At 42.6% G+C, this 26,683-nt stretch overlaps 1 protein-coding gene across 4 annotated transcripts in view; it reads left to right on the plus strand.

Annotated features, from left to right (window-relative positions):
• Positions 1–26,683, plus strand: part of RIN3 (Ras and Rab interactor 3) — a 55,743-nt gene that overhangs the window by 8,271 nt on the left and 20,789 nt on the right. For 2 of the 4 annotated variants that reach the window (XM_042814945.1, XM_042814946.1), the window contains exons 2-4: positions 7,402–7,588; positions 10,849–10,963; positions 25,521–25,593. In XM_042814945.1, the coding sequence (XP_042670879.1) occupies positions 7,402–7,588; positions 10,849–10,963; positions 25,521–25,593 (375 nt within the window). Of the gene's footprint in view, positions 1–7,401; positions 7,589–10,848; positions 10,964–21,692; positions 21,968–22,766; positions 22,947–25,520; positions 25,594–26,683 lie in introns of those variants that run through there. The other 2 variants (XM_042814947.1, XM_042814948.1) reach the window with 2 other exon arrangements.

A 26,683-nucleotide genomic window follows, 5' to 3' on the forward strand; every position in this document is an offset into this window, starting at 1 on the left:
CACCTTTCTACACTCCTGAAATATCCCAACAAGCTGTTTTCTTCTTTATCTTTTTCCTTTGGGGAAACCAATCTCTAATTTCACCTCAGCGTGAATGCAGGCAGAGATCCTGTCAGATCACAAAGCAAGAAATAAATACTATTTTCCAGTGCCTAATCAAAATTAAACATGTGGAGTAAGAAAGTGCTGGAGTAAGGATAAGTGATGATAAAGAGTATGTCCATAGATTTAGATTTTTGTTTTACAAACAGCACCAGGTGTTTAAATGCATTCACTCTGATGCTGGAAGGAAATATTAAGCAAAATATGAATATTTGTGTTCAGGTGACTGATTGACTGGTTTGAAGCCCTTTAGCTCAACAAGAAGAGCACCAGCCTCGCTCCTCTGAAGGCCTTTGCTCTGCTCCTTGAAATGATGAAAATTCAGTGGATTTATTTCCCTCAATGAAATGGCCATTGCTAGTTGCAAATTATGACTGAGATGAACATTTGCAGGTCTTTCCTAGGAGGAGAGGAAGACTGCTCAAATGTCTCATATGTCTACACTAAATCCACTCACAAGATGAGGAAAGCCGTTGCTTTTATAACTATCTTACGGCATTTATAATATTGTATAACTTTTAATATTTAGACTAGAGGTTTTTTTCTCTCTGACTAGTCATGCAATTTTTTTTTATAGGTAGCGTTTGAAACAGAAGGGTTTTATGTAAGCCATGTTACAATATATTCTTCATGAAGTCTCCTTTGTTTTCCATTTCCCTTTCCCCTCTTTGAATGCAATACGAAGAAAACATTCCCAGGGTTTTTGTTCCCCTCTTCCTTCTTGGCTTGATGAGCTGGGAAAGAGTGAGGTGAAACCTCCATCAATAGCCAAGGCCCTGCAGCCAAAGAGGGGGTTCTTGAAGCTTCCAGCACATCTGAAAGGCATGGAAAAAATTCACCTGTCCAGGTGGTGTCTTAGCTGGGCCCTTCTGACACCACAGAGTGGAAAAGGTTGCTGTTTTTTGATTCTTACATCTTAGGGAATCATTTCTTCCAAACATTTATTTCTATTTATTTCTGCGCCTCTCAAACCTTTCCAGGGAAGTTAAAGCAGAATTCTCCAGCAATTACTTTCCTTAGAAAACTTGCTTTCTTTGGCTTCTTTGGCCTTGGCAGAAATGTTTTCTGGCTAGGCCTGCATTTCAGAAGTTCACTTCTTTGCAGCAAAAGTGCCTTGCAGAACCACAAATTATCCTTCATTCTTCAGGTTTGCTGATACGATAAAATTCCTAAGAGAATTATTTGGGTTTGAAACAGGCAAAAGACAAATAACCCAAGAGTTCTGATTACAAATACAGGGGAGAAGAACTTATCTTTAAGACAGCCACTGTCTGCTGTTATTAAGGAGAAGGCCAGTAAACCTTGTACAAGGGTAATTTGCTAAGGCTGGAATGTGTGTTTTTACTGAAGAGAAAGACAGTTGATAAGATATTTTGAGACAAGTTTTTGAATGCAAAAGTTAGTGTGTGCAAGGTTACATAAAGAAGACAGTAAAATTAGCGAGTGAAGTACAAGACATGTTACATCAGTAGAATATGTCTGCCCAAGCTCCCAGTGATGCTCACATGCACCATATGCTGTCTGTGTTCATTTCTACATTCTTGAATGCAGGAAACAGCTGGGCTGAGGAAAATAAGGGTTTTGAAAGGCCTCTTCCTTTAGGGAATTTTTATGCTTGCATTTATCTTGTTCCTGCCCACATCATGGCTGTCAGTGAGGGACTGCTGGTTTGCTAGTAGAGCTGAGTACTGGCGGTTATGTGAACTCATTCACCTTTTGTTTGGCTTTCTTGTGAACATGCAGTTCCTTCTGATATACACGCATACCTTCATAATCTGTGTTTGCAATGGAGAGGCAGACCTAAGGACTTAGGAAACATAGCAAAACCAGTAACTTAACAGGCATTTATGGACACCTCCCTCCTCTTTATAAGGCTCCAGCAAAACAAGGCTATTGATGGAGCCAAACCAGGGGCCCTGACAGTGATATTGCCACTGCTTTGTTGTGGCTGCATGTACCTGATAGTTTGATACATCTATTACTTCCACCTGTACATCAGTGGTTACGCTGCTCACCCATGAAGCACAGCAGTACTTCCTCATTTTTGTGAACACTTCTGTTGATTTCTGTGCCCAGTGGTTTAACATCAAGTGAGCTCTTCCACACCTGATCCCTCTGTGCCCATCAGCAGAGCACTCAGGCTAGGACTTGCTCCTCTTGAGTCCAGGTGGGATCCAGCTGGAGGGTGGGGAATGCCTGCAATCTGTGTGTGCTGGCCTTCACAGAGGTGAGCAGCTGGGAAATCCCTGGTGAGTAATGAAGAGTTTACATAAGTGAGACTTTAATTGCAAGGTGCAAACCTTCACCTTTGAACTTGAGGGTGTTAGTATCAGAAAAAGAAGTGTGGAACAGAGATGATTGCTGAACTTTGAGGGGGTTTACCAAACCTTTCACCTTTTGGCAGCTGGAATAGCTGCTGCTGTGGCTATTAAGCAAGGCTCTTTGTGGGCTGAGTGGAGAGGTTGGGATATGCAGGGCATCAGCTTTGGATCAGAGACCAAACAAATGAAGAGTGGACATAAAAGCTGGAGTGGAAACAAGGAGAGCAGTGAGCAAGAGGAAGTGCTCTGCCAACCACAGGCTGTCCGCAGACCACAGTTTGAGAAGCACTGCTTCCTGAGCTACGCAGGCAATACCAAGGTGGACTGGTGACATGGTGCTCTGCAAGGTATGGAGCAAAGCCTACTTCACAGGACACACTGAGCATCATGTCACTTCCATTATTCAATTTTTAGAACTATGCAATGCAGGAACCTCCTGTCATTTGCTTACCTGCCCACATCTTTTCTTCATCTATTGCCAACCTAATAGGAAACTTTTTTTTTTTTTTTTTTTTTACTGGAGAGTGGCAGTCAGCTCAGGAACTTTCCTCTCTCACTGCTTTTTGGCCGTTTCATTGTGTTGTGCATTTTTTTTCTGTTTGTTTGTTTGACGCGTGCCTGGTCTTCTGGTTCTTTTATGAAAAAATGTTAGTGAAGTCTGAATGTCAGCATTTAGTGGATAAGATTAGTTATTGTGCTGTGGGACTTTCCGTGGGTCACTTTTTGGCCCTCTCATTTTCTCAGTACTCTGTTTTGTGACAAAATATCTCAAGAAGTTCTACATTGGATCCTGACCTCCATTCTGTCAGCTTTTGGGAACTAGGTAAAAAATTAAGCAAGGTCACCTAGGCTAGGCCCATAAATTAAACAAACTAAATGAATCTCTCTCCTCCATTTTGGGTTACTTTGATCTAAACTGATCACAGAAGCAAAGATTGGCTGCCTTATGAGAATGAAGGGAAGGCACTGATAAATGACCACATCTAAGATAGAAGTAAAATAAAGATTTATGTCTGTTAACTTGAGCACTGCATAATTTTCCTCCCTCCTCAGTAAACTGAAAGTAGCAGCACACAAATTCACAATTGTCAGAATAAGGAATATTAATGATTCTATTTAACCTAGTAATATTAAACCAAGAATGGGTAGCAGTGTACGTAGCATGGGTCTAGCTAAGGAAACCTTAATGCACTTTCTTGCTGCTTCTAACTGACTATTCCTTCTCTGATGGGCTAGGTTCAGAACTTCATACCTTTTTCAGAATGAAGGAGACTATGAAAAAAAGGAATACAATAATCTGTTTCTATCACCAGTGGTGCAGAGCTCTGTAACTGAGTCCAGCTGGGTTGGCTATGACACACGGTATAAAATGGGGCTGTGAGTTTTCTCTCAGTATTTTTAGTTGTGTAATCTCAGCACCATCATCTGATACTTTCCATGAAGTTTCCTGCTCCCAGCTCTCTCTTTCAGCCACAGGAATTACCAGTGCTGTCTGTCTGCTTCCACCATGCCTGGTGTGTTTGCTTCAGGAAATTCCTCCTTCAGCTCCTGTGTTCCTTGCAAAGAGTGTTGCTGCACTTGCAGTTTCCACATAAGTGAATGTATTCCATACATCTGCATGGATGGAAACTGTGACCTAGCTCATCCAACAGCTCTCACTGCTATTGCACACAGCTGTGCCTTGCAGCTGCCCCTGGGCAGTGCAGAGTGACCAGGCCTACACAGTGCAGCCAGGAAGACTTTGGTGCCAGAAGCATCAGCAGCTTTCTCCGAAGTCCTTTGCAAAGGCATGCGCAGATCTGCCTGATATCTGGTGAAATGTATCCCCTTGCAATTCTGATGATTTCTAGGATTATTCAGCTGGCAAGTGTGGTTCTTAATTTCTAAAACAATGAGCCATGATGGTGTCATCATTTCAGTGCATAGTCACTGTGCAGTAATTCAAATCACCATTGTCATTATGATTACTTAGAACCTAGCAACCTGATTCCTTCTGCCAAACTGAGGCAGGTGTGTGCATATAATCACTGTGCAATTAATTGATCTGTGTTGCCAATCTGTATGCAACACACAGTTTCCTGTGTCCCAGCTGAGTTCATTTTGCAGAGTGGCTGCAAGATTTCAAAATACTTGCAGTAAGAATTCAAAAAAGGAATGAAAAGTGGGCAGCACTAGGGTCAGCTTTACGTCATCTGTAACAGAATCCAGCACCTTTCTCAGTTAAAGGGCTTACTGGGAAGGTAGGAGAAGAAAGAGGGAGTTAGCCACAAACTGTGTTATTTCTTGAAACTGTGGGCCTAGAAATAATCCAACGAGTGAAATCTGAGTGAGAGAAATAAGCAAAAGCTGGCTGCTCACTGCAACAGCCCCACAAATCCCTTCAGTTGGCAGCACAGCAAGAACCTGGGAGCTGCCCATGCTCCCTCTTCTCTCTGCAGCTAGCAGAACTACCACAGAGCCAGATTAAATTGGTGGATTAAGCACTCCCACAGCCTGGCATCTGGATCTTTGTGACAGCTGTACCCGGGAAAGAAATCTGGTGCTGTAACTGCATCAACTGGTGTGTCCGGGGTCACAGCATTACAGCTGAAAAAGGTCTGTTCAGTCACTCACTCCCATTTCTTAATCAGCACAGGATTTGGCTCTACAGAGTGTTTGCTAGTGCTCTAAGCATGGTTTTAAGAGACCTGGGCAATGCATTTCTCTCTTCCTTCTCTTGGGAACTTATCCATCATCTGTTTTAACTCACTGTCAGGAAGCATCTAGCCTGACATTTCTCTGTTTTAGTGACTCCATTAATTACTCCTTTTACTTTCCCTTTTGTTACAGCCTCCATTTTGGTGGGATGTTCCTGCACAGGTATCACAGCCTGCATGCTTACTTCTTTGCTGGGCTGGATTCTGAAGGCCAGATTCCCCCCTAAAAAGTACTCTCCTCCCTGAGGGTCCCCAGAAGGCTGAGTTCCTGTTCTGCCAAAAAGCCTCATCCACCACCTCTCATAATCTGCACTGAAAATCCCCACACTCAAACCATGGAATGTATTAACACAAATATTTTCTGACCATTCAACTTTCTTTCTATATGTTGAGTCTGGAATGATTTTGTTTTTCATCTGTTCTCTAACACTTAGATGATGAGCCCTATGTGCAGCCTCAGGTCTGCTGTTCTGGCTGCCAAGACCATGCTGGTGCTGTGAGCAGGACCCCAACGAGTGCATGCACTTGATAGGGGTGTGGGTGCCTCTGCCCACATCAGGGCTGGGTTTTCCCACAGGGAAGGCCATGTGTGAGCTCATGTCCAAGTCTGAGCTGCTCTGGGTTATTACACAGCCTCTGCTGATACCCTCAGTTCCCACCAGATGATGGTATTCCTCAGTATTGGTGCTTTGCTGGTCCTTTTCCATTACATGATTAAAGGGTAATGAAGTTCAGCATCACTAGAGCTGGTGCAATGCATGTCATCTCCTGCTGACATAGCAGGGCATTACCAGCACCAGCTTCCTTCTGCCCTGGGTTTCACAGATTTTGGCATGATCAGCTTCACAATTGGGTGACTAATACAGGGAGCAGCTTTCTATAACAAATTTATGGAGCATTTCTCTATATCTCACCTTTGTTTTCCTTCAGCTTGTTACTTCTTAACCATTACCAAGTATGAATGCCATCTAACATGCTTATTTTGTATGGTTACTTGATGTTTCCTTTAGTTTGTACTGTAAGAAAAGAAAGGCAAGAGGCAAAACAAGTTTTCTTCTGAAAGCTCTCCTCCTTTTACTGCTTGCTCAGATTATACTGTTTAAAATCATGATCTATCATATATAAAGGAAATTTCCTCACCTATTTGATGTTGGTTTTGGGACTTAAAGGCTATTTTTATAAAAAGTATATTTTGGGATAAGCATGCTGTGGTACATTGAGCCTTTGAAGGAACTCTTTCAGTAGTTCAAGTCTGACCTCATTTTAAATGTACTACTTTAAGATCTATATCTTAACAAAAAAAAGGAACATGAATAAGTCTTGAAATAACAGCAAATCAAAAGTGAGAGTCCTGCTCTTCCCAGCTCTTGCATATAAGCAGCAAAATTGGCACAGAAAACATGTTACTATGTGTATGTTTTCTCCATTTTCTTTACTTTCAAAATCAATTAATTACATAAATGATGAGCCTATATGCATGAATCTACAGCCTCATCTAGCCAAAATCTTAAGACCAGACCTGACAGCAGTTCTACTGCCTGCAGTGATAAGCACATGTATAAATACTTTGTGGAAATCTGTGTTAGAAATCAGCATTTTATGTCATTTTGCCATTAAACCATAGGGACTGAAAACTGAATTAACTCCTTGCCTCTCTGTTCAGAACAGAAACCTAAAGCACAGGACATCCCACATCTTTAATATTCTCAACAGTGAAATTTCAGTATTCTTATGTCTTGCACATAGCTGAGAATAAGTGGCAGGGACACATCCATCTCTTTGGCCACCAGCTGTTCTGACCAGCACAGCCTCAGCAATGCGAGCAGGGAGCGCTCGCTGCTGATTCAGTGAAATAGATGTCTTGGTCTGCCTTTTTGCAGATTACCTGAAGGCAGCCTGGCTGTGAGCAGAGCAGGGCTGCCAGAAAGCGAGAGCTGCCGGTACCTTGCTCAGATGAGGCATGCAGATGAGCTGAAACCCACAGATCGCAGCAGAAAGCGCTCTGCAAGCCTGTGGTCTGAAAGGCAGCGTGCATCACTAGCTTGAGGCCGTATTCATTAAGACGGGCTTATCTGTCTGTCGGGGCTGTCTGCCGCGTGCCCAGTCTGCGTCTATCAAAATGAGACATCTTTTGTCTGATGCCCCTCAAGGAGCTCTCTGGATGTTAAGTGCCCTGTGCGTATTTGTGTGGTACCTGTGTGTTTATGTTTGTAGTCCTTTCTCCCCCAGAGTTTTCCATCTGCAATTCTTCTTTTACAAGGGTCTCCCTTTCTCTGTTCCAGCCCCAGCAGCAATACCAGCGAAGAGGGGAAAGAGACACATCTCTGCCAGGCTACTTCCCTACGAAACTGCCTCTCGCTGTCAGGAGTCAGCATCCTTGATAAACTTATCAAGACCTGCCCTGTCTGGCTTCAGCTGAACATGAACCAGGAAAGAGCTGCGGCGATTCTTGGCAACGAAGCAGCAGGGGTAAGTCCAAAGTGGTTTCATTTCAGATGACCACATTTCCTTCCCCTGGAGGAGCTGGTTAGGGGAGCAGTGCTCCTTTTCATGTGGAAGCAGAAATATTTAGCAATTTACACTCTCTGTTTCCACTACCTTTTGATGCTTTAACCACTCACAGTGTCACAAGATCAACTTAGTGCCGTTAGGGAGCAAGAAATTATGCTTCCTTTTATTTACTTGGCACCTCCATGAAACCACATGCTATCCTGTTCACCATAAAACTAGGTACCCATGCCTGGCTTTTCCTAGATTCACTTCTCTGCAGACATCCTCTCCTCTGGCCTTAACCCACAGCTCTGCTTACATTTTATTTCTAGATAGAAATGTTAAGAATAAATGGTTTACATTAAGAAAGAAGGAAAGAAGGAAAGAAAAAGAAGGAAAGAAAGGAAGGAAGAAAGAAAGGGAGGGAGGGAGAGAGGGACGGACGGACGGACGGACGGATGGAGTGGGGGGGAGGGAGGAAAGGAAGAGTCTTACTTTGCAAAAGGGAAAGCTTCCCAGACAAGACTGAATGAGGATTGAGGAAAGCCATAAAGATTTCCAAGATCTTGAGATTTTTGGAGTGGATGTTGGCCTGGCACGGAGTGGGTAGAAAGAAGTGTTCTTCACTAACCTCTGTCCCCAGAATTAATCCCACTAGAATTAACTGTGGAAGGAGTGCAAGAGGACTGTGACTGCTCAGTTGTAGCTCAGACTCAGGGAAGTAGAGAGAAGGAACAGGAAGAGCTGCCTTTGCTTGTGTGTGAAGCCATCAGGAATGCAGGAGGTCTTTAAGGGGTGTAGTGGATGAGAGTATCAGCAAGCAAGCAGTTAGGAATCATGCTGGAAGGTTTGCGTACAAACTGTTCCAATAGTCTGCTCCCTGAAGGAATAGGCTGCCCCTCATTCTCTTCTTTGGGCTGAACAAACCAAGGGAACTCAGGTGTTCTTCATGTACATCTTGCCCTTCAGACCTTTTACCATTTTCTTAGCCCTCCTTTGGACAGCCTCTGATTCTTCTATGTCCTTATGTTGCAGCCCAGACATGCATACAGTGCTCAAAGTGAGGCTGCACCACAGCAGAGCTGAGCAGGACAATCCCTGTCCTTGCCCAGATGGCAGTGCTGGGCCTGGTGCACCCCTGCACCTGGCTGCACTTCCTCAAATCTTCCTCCAGCATGATTTTGACCTTGGCTCTGCACAGGCAGATGACACCACAGCAGCATAGCCTGTCACCTGCACTGGACAGCATGTGCTGGTGCTATCTTGGCTCTCCTGTCTGCTCCCCACAGCACACCTGAAGCTGAACCAGCTCCATACCTCTCCCAGTGAAAATGGAAGAGGCTCATTGGTGTTCCAGTGCTGATCCGGGCAGCAGGGTTGTACAGCTTAGTAAAGCCCACCTTCCTCTCATCTTAGCATCCATGGTCCAATTTTAGCCTTTGGAGCCATAGCAACCAGGCTCAATGATCAGAAAACAGAAGTGATTCATTTCCAAGTTTCACTTCTCTCCTTTAATTTCAAATGAAACACTTGACCAAAGTGACATGAGATCGTGCTAAGACCCAAAGCCATGATAGTCTCTTGAAGTGTGCTAGAGAGGCTTTTCTACCACACAGGTGATAAGATGCAGGGAAAGGAGAGCCTCTATGGCTCCTCACTGCAGAAATTCTGCTATCTAGAAGGTAGAAGCTGCCCAGCATTAGAAATAGCTATGCCTCAGTCATGCACCTATTTGTTGTGCATTTATTTGGATTTTCTCTGCGCTGTCAGTGGACCTGAGCCTGAGGCTCAAACTCTTAGGAATATCATAGGCCAAGAGTACAGCACTGTATGAGGTTGCAAAGCTGCATCAAGTCTGTGTGTTTGGCATGGGTGTTTCAAAGAGACATGAGATGCTCTTATGACTGGAAGACATGCAGAGAAAGGTCTCAGCTTCAAGACAAGTTCTTTTTAAATTCCTCTTTCAAGAAATTAGTGTATTCTTGGAAGATTTCCCATGCATTATAATTGATTAATCATTTTATCAACTCAAACTTATTTCTAATATTAATATGCAGACTCTAGAATTAGCCCAATTTTTAATTCCATTTTAATTTAAATAAATAATTTAAATTAAATTTAAATTTAATTTAAATAAAGTGCTTTGACTCCTTTCTTCTGCAAGCCACTACCATAGGACAGATAAGGACACAGATTACTTTGTATCTACAGTTTCAAGGTACAAGCTAAATATATCCTTGACAATGAGCTCTAATTAGAAACACAGTTTGGGAGCTCATGCAGTGCAAAGAATAAGATATGTTTCTTTCCCCCTTCCTCCCCCCTTCTTCCCTTTCACTCTTTTTTCCCTTTTTCCTTTTCTCTTTTCTTTCTTTTTTCTTTGTTGCTTTTTTCCTTTTCTTTACCTTTTTTTTCTCCTTTCTTTTCTCTTTCTCTTATTTTATTCTTTCTTCTTTTTTTCTTCTCTTCTGCTTTTTATTTTCTTCTTTGTTTCTCTTTCTTCTTTCTTCCTTTTATTATTTTTTTTTTCTTTTTTTCTTTATTGGCATTGTTTCACTGGTCCCATAGGGGTGCTACCGTCCAGAGGCACACAAGCAAACTGCGAGGCTGGAGCTGGCAGGAAATTTAAAAAATACAACAAAGACAAGTGTGCAAAATTCTGCCCTGGGAAAACTTAAGCACCTGGTCTGGCCTCATAGCTTCACCCAGAGGACTGGACAAGACAAGACCCAGAGGCTGGGTCCCATGCCAGCTGGGATGATCTTCTGTACTCATGATAAAACTCTGCTACGGGACACTGGGATTACCAGAATCTTTGGCCTTGTGCTCCACATTTAAATCCTTTCCCTCTCAGTGTAAAATTGACTTCCTTGCTTTGGACATCAACCAGGACATTCTAGGAATTCTTGTGGTTTAGGGCACTTACATGAGGAGTATCACTTGACAAATTGGGAGTGCAGCTTTATATTGTTCCATTGGTGAAAGAGTTTGCCTTGGGCTTAAGTAGGACATGGGCGATGCATAGAAATTTTGCTGGTTCCTTGGCAGCTCTGAATTTCTTCTGGACAAAATGTCCCTTGAGATGTTATTTTTTGTATTGTAAAGTTTGACCAAGAGGAACAAAACTAACACCATTCAAAAACAGGTAGAACTGATAAAGAATTTCTTTGTCAGTGACCTTAAATAATTTCAGAAGCACATTTAATGTAGCTAAGCTTGATTTCTTTTCCCCTTTTCAGATGTTCTTGGTTAGGAAAGATGGTAATGCAAACAACATGGTCCTTGCGGTCCGCATGCCTGTTCAAGGTGATGCTCCTGGAGTGCTGGAGTACAACATTAAAGAAGAAAAGTCAAGTAAGTTCTTCACAGTCTTTTCTCTCGCTCTGGTTATTACACAGAATCCTCTTGTGAACACCAGCATTTATGTAGTCTCGCTTGCAAGTGCTCAGATTGTTCTTGTGACAGTAAGCAGATCTTGATTCCACAGTGTAGTTTGGTTACTATTTCCTGCAGTCACTTTGCCTCAGCTCCTCTGCAGTTCTGCAACTTGTATTATCATTTACAGACATGTGACAGGAAAGTAAAGCACTCTCAGGTGAGTGCTTTGATCCAACAAGGAGCTGCCTTTCACCAGATGGAATTCCTGAGCACAGTGTAAGACTCTGACAGGCTGAGCCCTGTTAACTCAGCCACTATCTCTATTTCTGCCACCAGATCATTGACTGCCAGCTGTCCAACATTTGCTACTCTTGCTTTTCACACACCTCATACAGTTCTGTGTAACAGTTGGCCACTCTTAAACTGTTTCTCTTAAACAATTCTCAGTGACTCACTGTTTCTGGGATGTGGCTGGGTCTTGGGCATGGTGATAGCAGTGCTGCTCCCAGTGAGACAGCCACGTTTGCCATGAGCAAGCAAGGATGAACCCAGATCACAGGCTGGCTCAGCTGGTGCAGCCCTTGGAGGAAGTGGCTGTGCAATATTGGTGGAATGTGTTTTCCGCTTTCCAAGAAATATTTGTAAACACAAGAATTTTAGGGTAGTCACATAAGCATGCCTTTGGAAGAGTTCATCACAATGGCTTACATTGATAATTTGTATGAAAACATCCAAATACTCTGCCACTGAGTTCTGGCTTCATAGCTGGCACCCTGGGGTATGTGTTCTACAATGCTTTGGATTGTTTCTTCCCCGCTCCTACTTGCTCAAATGACCTTTTTCATTCTCATACATTTCTCTATATGTACCTCTGCATGATAAAGAGATGATGAAGCCAGAGGGACAACTGTATCTTGGAACCACTCTGATTTAGTGGAGTACTGGCAAGCACAGGCTGCCCAGGGAGGTGTTGGAGTTGCTGCCCCTGGAGGTGTTCAGCAAAAGGGTAGATGCGCTGCTGAGAGACATCATTTAGTTGGATGATGGGTTGATGGTAGGATGATCTTAGTGACCTTTTCCAAACTTAATGACTCTATGATTCTGTGATAGGCCACAGATTGCCACATCATTGCTCCTGCACAGAGCACAGCTGCCTGCTGAGCTTCCTCTCTCATGTGTTCACCTTGGAGCATGCCCTTGCAGAGGTGCCACATGTATCCAATGCTTCTGAATGAGGTTGAAAGCCTCAGATCTTTTGCCACAACTTCAGGTGCCCAGCAGGGACAAGAGTTAGCTGCAGGATGTGAAAACTTTATTTTATTTCCTTATTTTGAATTGGAGCTAGGCTTACGTTTTTTATGGTGGAGAACTGCTTTTTCTTTGGGGATAAAAGTTGAAAAATTGAATCCTGCCATCCTAAAAATGTCATATATAGAAATGTTCCTGCTTGACTTATGTTTTGTGCCATAATATCTGATTTCTTTGAGTGAAGTATAGTTTAAGGATTTCACTGTGAGCAAGCCTTGCTAGAAGGACTTCTGTGCTGTTTTTCAAACTTGCTTGCTATTTATAATTTATCACTAGCTTAACACAAAGCATGTGTTCAAAGACACAGCTTTTTGATAGAAACAATATGAAAATCAGTTTCCACCTCTTTTGTATAAGTTGCAAAGTAAGTGGAATAAGGTAATTAAAAATTAGCTCTTCTAAGAGCAGGATAACTGCTATCACATGTGCAGCAATCACTGCAGCCATGAGGCTGCTGCATTCATGTTATGTTTTACCTTGAATTCTGTTAGTCAAGCTTTAGAAAGCCTTAAGTTCTCCATAATGTACCACTTCAACAAGAGCACTTTAGGCAAGCAAATAATCATGCTTTTGCTTCCTTTCTCGTTTCAGGTAAGTAAGTTGGCTTTTGAGCTTAGAGGAAACAGAATGGATACCTGTTTGTAAAGCCAAATTTGGTGCAAGGAGAGATAATAAATCTTCATAGTCTTGGGGTAACCGAATATATTAGCTTTGATGTATTGTTTCTGCATAAGTCCAAGTTTTTTAAACTTACTGAAAAAATAAAATTATATGTTTTCAGAATGCTTTCATACAAAGTAGCACCTGAGCTTCCCTGCTAATACCCTGATGCATTTGAATTGCCTTAGTTTAATAAATTGCACTTCACTCTTCTGTAGTATGCTGCAAATGTGAGGATAGGAGATGTCCGTGTGTATGTGGAGATTAACTGCAGACCAAAGATGTTATCTTGCTCTGTGACGCATGTTTATTGCAAAAACTGCGTTACATTTCCTGAGAGTGTGTGAAATGTGCCAGGTGTATGACATGAAGACCTCTGCATACTGGCAGGGTTTTTCCAGGCATCCCATCTTTAGCTTCAGATAGTTAAAGACTCTTCAGTTCTTCCACTCTTCCTAAAAGGAGGAACAGCCTCAGTGACATGATGGATCTGTGCCATCTCTGCAATGATGTCCACGTCTTATTTTTACTACATGCAGCTTCGGACAGCAATTTTTATTCCTCAACTTTCTGTAAAAAGCCACCCTCATTCCATTTTATTGTCCCAGTTGTATCTGAAGCGGTTTTCCCCAGTGTTGCAATGACGATGCAAGGGGTGCATCCTAGCCTCTGAGATCCTTACATAAATGGCCATTCACTGAAGCATACAAAAAAAGAAGTTTCCATCCAAATAATGGTGCAACATTGTTTAGCTCTTCCCTTTCCCTTTATCAGATCTGTCTTGTTGACATTCTGATGAAAAATTTAGGGAAGTTTCATTTTTTGAGGGGAAGCATGGATTTAATTCTGATTTATTTTTTTTTAAATGGAAATCCCCAAAGAAGCCACTAGGCAGGAAGATCAAAAAAAAAAAAAATGAAATGTCTTTCCATTTCTTTTTCATAGGGATTTTTCACCTGTTTCATGAAATAGCTCTCAAAATCATAAAGTAGGAGAACAAATAGACTGGATTTTAAACATTTCTGTTTGGTTCTTTGTTTTTGGCTGTCCTTCCTTCAGAGACCAGAAAGGCAAAGGCCTTGTCTCAGCTTTCTTTTCTCCTCCTCTCCTCCTCTCCTCCTCTCCTCCTTTCCTTTTCTCTCTCTTTATTTTTCCTTTCTTTCTTTCTTTTTTTTTTTTTTTTTTTTTTTGTAGTGAGCCAACAGTAGATAATACATGGTTCATCAGAAGGCTGAGAAACCCATCAATGTTCAAAGTCTTGGATGTCTGGTTTTATTTCTTACCAGAGGGTTCCCTTACTTCTTGCTCAGATACGTTATAGCATAGTGGAAATCTTTCAGAAAGAAGATTCCACAAGATTTCTTCCATTTAGAGATGAACACTGAAAGATACCTCTCAAACTCTGCTAAAATCTCAACCTTTGAATGCTTTCAGTTCTGAGAGTGATTTCTTCTGCTTCATACCTAAACAGAGCATTAGCCTCACGTGACTCAAGATCTGAGCACCATTTCCTTAGCTGATTCTTACCCTCAGCTGTAATTTCATTTATTCGAGTTTTCAGTTAGCAGATCATAACCTCAGGTCCTTATTCTCTTTCCCCTTCATGTTTATACAGTCAGAAATCATGCCACTGGCATCATACCAGTGACAGTGCAGGACTATTCAAAAGAAATAGTTAGACTTTTAAAGGAACTGTGTGTGGTCCTGTTAACGTGTTGGAGTAACGTATACTGAGAGCTTGAAGAAAGTATCTTTGTATGATAGACCACTTGGTGCAGATAGTGACCATACTGCTGCTTTCACACGGATCATGAATGTGTGTGCCAAAGAGGCCCTTCAGTAGAAGTATGCTCGAAGGCCATATACTGGATGTAATGCTTCTTTTTTTTTTTTTTTTCCTAAGAAATCTCACTAATTATACCTGAATTGTTGTGGAATTGCTGTCCCTCTTCATTCTTTAAGCTGTCTCTCATTCATTCTTTTAATTCTTAAGGTTGTGAAAGTTCACAAGAACCTGATTGATTTGTAATTCACCCCCCTGTGCCCCATCCATTCACAAACAAAAAAGACCTAGAGGCAGCAGGATGGCAGGCCCTGCCAGGGAGCCAAGGTAGCCATGCAGGCAAACAAAGAATGCTATAAAAAATTCTATGCACAGAATTTTGTGAAGGGTGAAATCAATCAGAAAAGGGAAGAGATAATTTAGGGTTAAGTTTTCACAACCTACTTTCTTGTCTCAATGGAGCCAATTAGATGCAGTCTCTAACACCATGAAATCTTGCCTAATCTCAACAACCAGCTTTGTCCATCGTTGGCCAAGTTACTTCAGCCACCTCTACGCTTTCATTCCTCCTTGCCAAGCACAGATGGGAAACTTTTTGATAATTAGATCAAAGCCATTCACATTAGATCAAAGCATAAAAAGAGAGTGTACAGTTGTTCTGACTGGCCATTAGAGGTAACAGATGGTAATTAAGCAATAGTAAGGCAGCAGTGTGTTTACAGAGGGACATTAGAGTAATGTGGGGACAGTCTTTGCACATTTCTGCAAACATAGCTCCAAGCAAAGCTTCTGAAAGCCCTAGTCTTGTGGCACAGCCTGAGGAGAGGGCTGTGAGCACACCTAGCACACAGCAGCAAGGCTTAGACATGAGGGCTGCAAATTACTCCTTGTGTCTCTGCATGTTGGCAGGTACAAGTGGTGTGAGGTCACCCACTGAGCAGCACCAAGCAGAGCATGGAAGATAAGACAGGCAAGACGTTATCCACTACGTCAGATCTCCCTATTAAAATTTATTTTTTTTTTGCTACTGAGCCTGGATGAACAACTTCCAAGACTGAAGTCCTCACCGCTAATACAGCACAGCATGGTCAGCAGTATATTCCCATGTCATTTCCTTTAAGGTACTGCTCAGACAAGGTCATGAGAAGAAAGGGAAAGGTGGCTCAGCCACTGCAGCCTACTCAAAATTTAGCTTATATAACGAGAGGAATGTTGTGCATGTGATGTTTGTAATATGAACATATCTGTAGAAGTGTTGGCAGCTTTTGCAGTAGCCTTGTCAGTTTTGCAAGATTTCTGTTAACACTCTCTGCCTGCTGGAATCAGGAAGTGGAGTAGAGATAGGCAGAATATTTTTTGTTATTATTATTCACACAGCAAAAAGGTTTATAGCCCTCACAGCTGCAGAGAAGAACTAAAAGACGCAAGCTCAAATTTTGAGCTTGTAGACTCAGCTGAGTGTAGCTGAGTGTAGACTCAGAAATTTTTGTGTAGACTCAGCATTGAAAAATAAACTATAAGAAAGCATTCTCTCATTTTAAAAATTCATTTTAATTCATTTTAATTTCCTTCATTTTAATTTTGACCCCTTCTGATCTGGATTGAAAACAAGGATGTAAATCTGTGGTACAGAGTGGGGTCAGAAACACTGAAGCTTTCTCTACTTAGCAAAAGTGAATGAAGTATGTGCTCATATTCCTGACACTGAATTTGGTCACAGTCGTTACGGTTGGAAAAGACCACTAGATCATCTAGTCCAACCACTGAGTCGCCACCACCATGCCCACTAATCATGTCCCTAAAACTTCACATCCCTAAGACTTCTAAGATGAAGCCGTTTACCTAAGTTAGCATTTGCAGGTTTTCCCTGAAAGCAGAGCTGTGTGTTTTCGAGACATGGCTGCATGAAGCCTTAAGCAACTTGGTCTGATCTTAGGTTTGAGCCGGGTCTTGGGTTAGAGACCTCCCACGGTCCCATGAGAGGGAACTGACTGCCCAGTGAGGCTGAGTCAGTCCTCAGGGCAGATAGCATTTCTCATTGGGGATGTCTCAGATGAGCAGCAAAAGCAGTTCCTACCCTCTAAGACCCACGTTCTGGGAGAAATATTGCTGAGATTTATGGGGGGGGTTGGTGGAAAAAAAAAAAAAAAATTGATATTTCCTTGAAAATGCCCAGTAATGCAGTTTATTGCCCTTTGGCATATTGCAGAGCTGAGCTTCCAGCAGGCTGAGGTAGACTCCTTCATGTGGACTTAATAGCATTAAATGCTTCTGTGTTGTTTTTGAGCAAATGGTGAGGGGACTTTTCAGCTGGAGCGTGCAAATCTAAGATGTAAATGTGCATCCTATCCCCTTTGCAAGCTGAACCTCTGGAGACAGCCTCTGGCTTATCACAGAGCAGGCAGAAAGGTCTATCAGAAAATATATTCCATTACTTCTGTTCCCACTAGTTCTTCTTCAGATAGTCACTTTAACCAAAGTGGTTGGCCTCCTTCAATGAGAACCCTGCAGCTTTTAGCACTAGAAAGAATAATTCTTAATACTGTAAACTAAGGCATGAAAACTACGGTTGTTCTATTTATAGCTCTGATTTCCTCTAAATAGATCAGAGGCTAAACATGACATTATGGAGTGGAAAGATAAAGTTATTTATATTTTTTCCCCATGGTGCTATTCAGCAATAGAGCATACAAAGAAGAGACTGCTGTGGCAACCACCTCATGAACCAACCTGTCTAGAAAGGTCATCAAGCATCTTCAACTGTAGAATGTGATTTTAACATGTGTATATATATAAAGGGAAAGCACACAAACGTATTAGTAGTCCCAGTAACTTGTAGTTAGCGTTCTGCAGTCTCATGCCACAAGCAGAGGGAAAACTGTAGGGGCATTGAATCTAAAGCAGGCAGGAGCCAGGTGTTCAGGTAAGTTCACCTGTAACTGTGCCAGCTCTGCTGTCACAAGAAATGCTCTTACATCTATACATACAAGGCTGCAGAGGAGTCTTTGCAAGCCAAGCACTCTGTTTCGTAACCCTGCCTTGTTCAGCACTAAGCAGCACTACCTGCACTGTTGCTCAGACTTTTTTGTATGCTTTCTTTATACCCTGACAGGAACCTCTGCTGCTGTATTGTGAGGGCAGCCAGTATTTGCTATTTACTTCAGGGGGGTGTATCTTGTTATTATTGCGTGATGGATTGTATGATTGAGGCAAGGTATGAAAATGTCAGCTCTGGACATGACTCACCTGAAAAAAAAAACTGAAATGTGCTGGAAAAATTAATAATAGATCTATCAAAGCCCTTGAGAGAAAAGCTTCCTCAGCCCTTTTCTCACCAAAATGTGCTGATTTCCCTAATTGCATCTCAATTAAGCAAATCATACATCTCAGCAGCAGAACTTGTCCAAGATTACATTTTTTTCCCAGGATTAGTTATTCAATGAATATTAAAAGCGTATTTTTAGTAGTGGAAGCTGGAAAGGCTGAAGACGTAGTTAACCTTATGCTTCAGATTTTAAGCATTTTAATTGCATATAAGGAGACCTTACAGGATACAGGCTGGTATCCTGTGTTCCCTGTAGTAAATTTTTGCTGTTCAGTGGGGTGGGCACCTTGCCAGTAAGGAGGGTAGACTGCCTTCTTTTCAGGTGGTTCCTGTTGCTGCTGATGGTTTGTCTGCACTCCTAGAAGAGCTAGAGCTACCCTAGTTATCTTTAGCTTGGCATTGTCCAAACACAGATAGCAATTTGTCTGTATCAAGCTTACCATCACCTACACAGCTTCTTCAGATGAAAAGCCAAATGTGGAGCGAGTCTGCCCCATGGCATAGCATAACTAGGCAGCTTGGCCCTGGCCATTGCCTCCAGCTTGGGGTGTGTGTGGTTCTGCTGCTGCTTTCTGCCAGATCTCATCTACCTCCATTGGCATAGAGGTCAAAGCCACCTCTACCCAGGCTCCTCCAAGGACACAGGGACATTGTCATTTTCTGGCCCACCATCCATGATTTGATTGCAAAGAGAAACTGAACATTTTCTAGTCTCTAAGGATATTTAATCTTCCTCAAGTTATTCAGCCTATCCATGACCAGGATGAGCTCTCTGTTAACCCTGTCAGTATGAACCCTGAAAACTGATTTGATTTCAGGTAGTTCCCACTCCGGAGACCACTCTGAAGTGTGAGACCAGAGCTTTAGTTCGGCAAGGACAGTAATCAAAGGCTTAGGGGATCTTGTAATACATGGTATGAGGACACATTTTTTAACCTGTCGTGCAAGTTCATCGTTTCTCTTCCAATAGCAAGCACAAGGAAAACAGAAAGTCTCACCAAATCTCTCATGTTTGAGCTGAGTTCTGTGTCTCTTTTACACACTGCTTATTTTAAACATAAAAGATTTGTGCAGCTGTTTTTTTCAAGATGTTATACTGGCAGCTTTCTGTGTGGTTTACAAGTTGTTTTGGAAATATTCTGCTAGGTTATAGTGGTTATTTTTAAAAAGCTTTGTGTTTAGCATCCTGAAGAGTTACCTTCCTGTTCTCCTTGCAAACATTTTCCTTTTCAGCCTTTAAACCAATGGGACTGCAGGGGAAGCCTTTCGGAAGTAATCTGTCTGGATCTTGTTAGCTTTGTTAATGCTCACTTTGGTTTTTTTCTCCTTATTTTTCACTCCTAACATGCAGAATAAATAATGTACATGTAATCATAGCTAGAGACTATGCATGCTGTTCTAACACAATGTCCTACCCTCCTCTGCTTGGTACCTAGAACATAGCTCAAAAAAGCTTGCTTGTTTTAAAAGAGCAGCTCTAAATCTGTACCCATAATACTAGTGCACAGGGTCTGCAACATGAAGGTGTTAAAAAGCTTAGTAAACAAGTATTTAGGCTTGTAAATGATGTAAATAAGAGGTGCTTACAGTAATTTGAGGGCAGCAAGGACCCTGAGAGTCAATAAGAATACAATATACCTCACTGAATACTTTAATCTGAAGATCATCTTCAACCAGTCTGGCATTTAGACAGCATTGCTGCCCTTGGAAACAGAGATATCATCTTTCCTTCTATTGCCTGCCCATCTGATGTTGTCCATTTCAGAGCCCCTTTCTCCATCCCAAACCTTTGAAAGTGAGGTCTTTCGCCTCTCTTCCTGGAAGTCTCTCATGCAGAATGTGGTTCTGGTTCAGATGACTTCCTTTAAAATGTTTAGAAAACTTCCTTTTTCTATATGATTAACCTCAGCTTTAAAGTACTTCATCATGAAGTATCTCAGAGCCAGAGAAATAAACTTTTCACCACGGTAATAGGGGAAAAAAATGGTGCTCGATAAAATGCATACATACTGTAACATGTGCTGTTGTCAAGATTATCTACACAGCCTTATTACAAAGAACAAAAGCCCCAGAATTTCAGACAGTAGTGTCCTTCAAGGACTCTGCAAGGCTGCATCTACAACTCTGGGTAATCTCATGCTGCCATCTAGTCATGGGAAGCAGTCCTGGATCTTCCCAGTCTCTGGCTGAAGGAACACTGCAAACCAGGAATGAGATTTCCACCATCTTCAAGAAGCTAATTTGAGCACTGCAGAAGAAACACGAAGTGAAGACCTGACAAGAAAGGCAAGTGCTTTGAATCTTGACAGCCATTCACCAGATAGATTGCACCATGCTCTTAATCCCTGACAGGATGGGCAGTGCCCTGGGCCTGTTCACCATGAGTACTTGTAAGCAAAGAACTGGTGAGCTGTGGCACTATTCTTCTAGCAGAGCTAGCTATTCTTGAAGTGCCCTTGAGGGTCTGAAATATGCTCTCAGCTCCTGCTGAAATACATTTCACAATAAGGAGGAAACAGCTAAAAGGCCATAGCACATTTCTGCTCAAAGATCCTGCAACCAGAGACAATAAGTCTAGACAGCAGCAGCAGTTTATGCTGAACTGAATGCATAAAATCCAGGTGTGCATCAAGGTACTGCCCCTATGCTTGGGGGAATATGGATGAGTTAAAGCATAATGCAGCCAAGACCCCTGTGGCTGTGAAATGTGAGGACAGTCCATTTTCTTAGCAATAGTATGCAGTGAAACTGTGCACTTTGCAAAGCATCCCCTTCGCTCCATTCAGCTTTGGTGTGAGAAAACTGTGGAGGCCTGCATTTCACACCTTCTTTTTTTTTGCACTGCATATTCAAAATTTCATTCTGATTCTTACAGTTATATCTTGTGAGGAACAAAGTTGAAAGGCAGATTGTTCTTAGACTCTAGACCCAAGCTCATTAACACTTTATCATTTTCATAATTCATTAGCTTCAATTTCACAGGAACTGCCACCAGCAGTGAGTTTTTCCATCATGGCCAAAATAGATTAAACTCTGTAGGATACCATAACATTGTAATCCTATGAGAAAGCATCAGTTGGATGCACAACAGAAGACTCTGGAAGAAGTCCAAAACAGCAAAGTTTCTGCTCTTTCTTGTTGAGGAAAAAAAAAAAAGAAAACACAGCAAGACAGAAAAACAGCCAACAGCTTCATGAAGGAGTTACTAGGAAAGATAAGAAAGACAAATTAGGTCTGGGTTGCACAAGACAGTCTAGAACTGTGTAACAGAGAAAAGAATGCATCTTAGACATGGAAAAAATGAAAGAAGCAGTGAAGATGAAAAGGCCTTGAAACAGATAAGTATTGACAGTGCCTTCAAGAAAACAGATCACATGGTACCTATGAGAAAGTCTTCAAAAAGTAAAACAAGAAGCAGTGTCAGGGACACATAAAGGAACTTGCAGACAGAGCTGTTGCAGAAAGACATCATGAACACCGTAACTTCTGCCAATGTAATCTGAATGTTCTGCCCTCTAGCTAAAACTCTTTCACTTAATACCACCACTACCTAGTGCATGAATAAGAGACAGAAAGTCTCAGGGAGCCAGAGAAATGATGTGAAGTTGTTATGTCATGCTTTATTTCAGTAAAGCAAGACAGTTCTGCAAGGGTCTGTGCATCTGCTCCTGCCACCAGCCATGTTTATGACTTACCCTGGAGGCACAGGAACATCAGAGTCTGGAAGGATGGTTGGTACCCTCTGCCTTGGAGTGATCCTGTGTTCCCAGAAGGAGGAGAAGGGTTGAAGGCAGCAGGACAAGCAGGAAAGCCAGCCAGAGTTGTTTGTTGCCAAGTCAGTGCAAGGCATGACATGGCAACAAGGGCATCAAGCAAGGGACATCAAAGGAAACACCAGTGAGAGGTATGGTTAAAAGACTGTGGAGTTATCATCTTAAATTTTAGAAGAGTGATTAAAATATGGAATCACTGCCATGATAGCAAATTTCATAGTTTCCAGAATCTGGAAAAATAAGAGATAGATCTCAAGCACATGGAGGCAAGACTTCAGAGATGGTTGTGTTCTCAGCAGTCCCATGTCAGCACATGTCAACACAACTGCTATTAAATATGGAACTCAAATCTTTGAATTCAGATGCCTCTGAAGGGTTACACAGAAATCAAAAGCAGTGAATGGGACTAAGAGCTCCATTAGAGAAGAAGAAGCAGAGGTAATTGGGTCCCATGAGCCTGCATAAGCAGTAAGAAGAGAGGAAATTGTCCATGTGACCAGAACAACGGGACTTGCAAATGCAAATCTGCAGGGAAAAATCAAAGGGAAGAGGAAGGCAGAATGCCCAGGGACAGTATGACTCAAAAACATCATCATCTCAACAGAGAAATGATGGGGAGCTAAACGAGAAAAATAAACTTGTGGACAAATTCTAGTCAGTGCAAAAAGGTGACATTCTAAAGAGTGTGCTGGTGAAGTGAAAGGAAAGATGAATCAGTCACAACTATTTATAGCAGTTCATAACCTGGCCTTGTCCTGCTTATTTACTGAGTAAGCAAAGGGCAGAAAACAGAGCATAGTCAACAAAGAACCATTAATGTATGCTATTAATGCTTTCATCACCCCCAAGATGTTACCATTGTCATAACTTTGTTTTTGCCTACTCAAAACTGAACACTCATCTCCATATTTCATCTTTGTTTTCCTGGAGGTGACTTCTTTCAGTGTGCTTCTAAGTAGATAGAATTTAAAATCCCTTGACAAGGGCTGGAGCATCTCTCCTCTGAAGAAAGACTAAGGGAGCTGGGCTTGTTTAGCTTGAAGAAGAAAAGACTCTGGGGAGACCTCACTGAGACATTCCAGTACTTGATGAGAGCTTATAAGCAGAAAGGTGAGCAATTTTTTACATAATCAAATTGTGACAGGACAAGGGAGAATGTCTTGAAACTATAAGAGAGGAGATGTGGGTTAGATGTTAGGAAGAAACTCTTCTCTCAGAGAGTGATGAGGCAGCGGCACAGGCTGCCCAGGTTAGCTGTGGATGCCCAATCCCTGCAGGTGTTGAAGGCCAGGTTGGATGGGGCCGTGGGCAGCCTGAGCTGGTGGGCAGGCAGCCAGCCCACGGCAGGAAGTGGGAACTCAATTATCATTAAGGTCCCTTCCAACCTAGGCCATTCTAAGATTGTGAACGTCTGGCTCACTGAACCCACCCTCTGTTTGCTATTGCTTTCATCATGTTCTTGTCATCTTGCCACTTGGTGAGTGGTAGAGGTTTTTTTGTTCTTTGTGTGCTCTGGGTGTATTTTGTGAGCCCAAGAAGGATGAATTTTGTGCCTGCAGCTTTCAGCAGGATTACACCAGGCTAGCAGAAAAGTGGCTGCTTGTAGCTTTGGCAAAAGTCATAAGTTCCTTTACGTGATAGTGCCATGATTCCTCCCTAAGCAGCAGTGCTCATGTCAGAGAAGCATTCCCAGCTCCTCACAGTGTGTCCTCAGCCAGTGAAAAGCACCAACACCTCCCTGCCTATCCTCTCCACAGGGAGCCCTGAGTCTGTGCCCAGCAGTTAGTAGAGCCCTTTGGGTCTCTGTACCATGAATTCTTTTATCATTAGGCTGCTTTGGCTGTATAGTGCCTGGTGATTAGTGGTGTTTAGTGCTGTTTAACTAAATATGGAAGAAGTTGTAACAGTAAAGTGACAAGGCATTTTTATGTGGATGCTCCTCAGTCGCTGAGGGGCTTGATCTAATCTTTTGGTTAAAATTCAGGCTCCTAAATGACAGTTTTCTGGCACAGAAACAATCACTGGTCCAAATCTGAACAATCTGCTCATGTTTGTAAACACAAACAGGTGCAGCTTACATCCACCTGCAACTTGGGATGCCAAAGTGAACATGTGGTTCTTCACAGAACAAAGTCCTTAGAACCGGTGTCTGCACAAAAGGCTTTCTTTAATCCCTGGAAGTTTGAGTGAGTTCAGAGACTCTTGGGTTTTGGTTAGTTCTCTGGAACAGCACTGAGTTTTTTGTCTTTATTTTAGTTTCCTGTGTTAGAGCTGCAAAGCAGATGTATTTCAAATGATTGAAATTGCTTTTTGTAGATGTTTAATGAAAATCCCTGACTGCAGCATGTCTCTTACTAAACCAAAAAGAAAAAAAAAAAAAAACTTGCCAGGCATTTTTTTCCCAGTTGTGAGAGAAATGTAAGGGAAAAGGATTGTTTTTCCCAAAATACATTTGAAAACCCACATTGCTATGGTCTGAGTGCTCACAGCAAGGCTGATCCCTTCATGCTGATCCAGCACACACTGGTGTTAAGAACAACTTCTGAGAATTGTGCCTTACAAAAAATGCCTGCATTGTTACAGTCAGCACAAAATGGGAACCTACAGGGCCTGGGCTAGGACAAAGGGAGAAGTAAAAGAAGGAAATGCCTTGTTTGGGGAATGAGCTGTGAGGCTGAACAAAAGGGACGAGGCTTGAACTTTTCCTCCCTATGGGAATCTCTGCTCGTGGGACAAGTGTCTCTCTGCCCACCCACAGGTGGAGTGGGAGACAGATGAATGTCTCCCCTTCCACAGATGCTGAAGGCATCTCACTTTTTAGAGGAACTGGTAACCATGCAGGGCAGTGAGCTGGAGACTGTGCTCAGGAGTCCCAGGACTGTGACTCATGGACACTGAAGAAGCTGACACCACAGCTGAGGTCGATGCCCACAGATGAGCTGCAGCCCAGGAAGCAGAGCCAAGGGCAGTGCGAGGCAGCTGCAGTGCAGGATACAGGTTGCAGTTGCAAGGATGGGCACTGCAGATGGAGCCTGCAGATCCATCATTTTCTGCCTGCCCTGGGTTATCTGTCAGCGTGAACTTTTTTCCACTGCTCAGGGAACTTTTTTTCTAGTTTAGCAGCCCAAATCTGTGTAACAATGTGAAATTTGGCCTGCACAATTCCATCGTGTGCTTCTCCAAGGAAGGTCATCCCAGGAAGCTCTGCAGCATGCTGTGGGTTCTATTTTGCCACCTGGAGGAAAGTGCTGTTGCTATGTAACACAAAGGAGGGAGAAGACAGGGGAGATAACATCAGTGCATTTTTGTCTATTCAGACCAAAACAGATTGCAGCATGGAGACCTGCAAGGATAGCCCATACACACAGAAGATCTCCAGTTCCTTGGATATAAGTGGACTTGTAATTAAGCACTAGGCTGTGACCTGTTGTTTCTCCTCATTGTTTCTGTTACTGTCACAATGCTCCAACGTCTTGAGGCAACCATTCAGGGAACCAGGCTGTGTTTCCCCAAAGAACACCCTTGTGCTTGGCTGTCTGAAGCCACTTCCTTACGCTCCTTATTATTCAGTGCAAAGGCTGGGCAATCACAGAGTGTAAGATGTGTGAAATAAACCCACCCAACTTTCTTTACCCTTCAGCTTAAAGAATACAGTTGCTGACTATCTTTTTTGTTTTTCATCAGTCCTGTATCTAGAAGGATCTGTCCTTGTATTCGAGGATGTCTTCAAGCTGGTTGCCTTCTACTGTGTCAGTAGGTGAGTTGGATTCACTGCTTCCATTCTCCCCTCTGGATTGCCTTTGCCCACATGCCTTTCCAACAGCACAACCACCTCTGTCCATGAGTTTGCTGGAAGCTCTGTCTGAGAGAAGGCAATGGAGCTGCATCCATAAAGGAGTCAGGCACAGAACAGGCTGGCAGAAGGTTCCCGGGTGAGCCAGGAACATATACACGCACCTGGCAGTGACTTGGTCAGCCTGCTGGCTGACTGTTTGCGGAAAAATACAACAGCTTAGGCTGGAAGTTACCCTACAGATTATGGAGTTCCAACCTGATAAATGGGCTGCCTGGGATTGTTGGAGAGTCTCAAACAGGAGACTCAAAGCACTTAGTCACGTCTTCTGGTACTCCCAAGGAGAGTTCTTCTAAAAAAATCCAGTTCCTTAACCAAAAAATGTGAAGTGATATAGAGCAGACCTTGCATGCTCACTCATTGCAATACCAAGTGTAGTGGGTATGGAGATGAGAAAGACCTTTGCAGTCATCCTTATTAGAGTAAGGTTTGATCACCAGCTGATGAGTCCCTCTGTGTAATTAAAACTGAACGTCTGCAGTCTCATCTAATCTGCGTGTCTGTGCCAAGCACGTTGCAGCAGTACCTGCACACCCTGCCTGGTCTGTCCCTGCTTTAGCAGGCCTGGTTTTGAGCTGGACATAATCCTTTCGTCTTCCTTAAAAAGACTTAGATAACTCTTAAAACAGTTGTTTCAGTGTAAGAGAGGAGAGTAGACTCAGGATATGCTTACAGGGCAGTTGTGTGAGTGTCTTGTTCAGCTTACACAGTAGCAGTGCTCTATCTATGATATGATGCAGCATGCTCAGCTTACCCAGCCAGAGACTTGCACTATTCTGGGGGCTGCCTCTGCAGCCAGCTATGTTCTACTGCCGGAGCAGCGCTCCTGCTGCACCCATGGAGCCCAGCTGGTCAATGAAAAGTCATTTAGATATCTAGATAGATATAAACCCTACAGAATAGACAGAAAGTACCCTGAGCCCCACACAGATGATTTTTGTCTTAGCAAGGGAGCGTACAGGAATGGAGCATTTCCATTCAAATGGCCTGTGGG

Source organism: Centrocercus urophasianus, unplaced genomic scaffold, assembly GCF_019232065.1.
Source record: "Centrocercus urophasianus isolate 14NV4802_14NV808 unplaced genomic scaffold, USGS_Curo_1.0 seq_14, whole genome shotgun sequence".
Classification (NCBI taxonomy): Eukaryota; Metazoa; Chordata; class Aves; order Galliformes; family Phasianidae; genus Centrocercus; species Centrocercus urophasianus.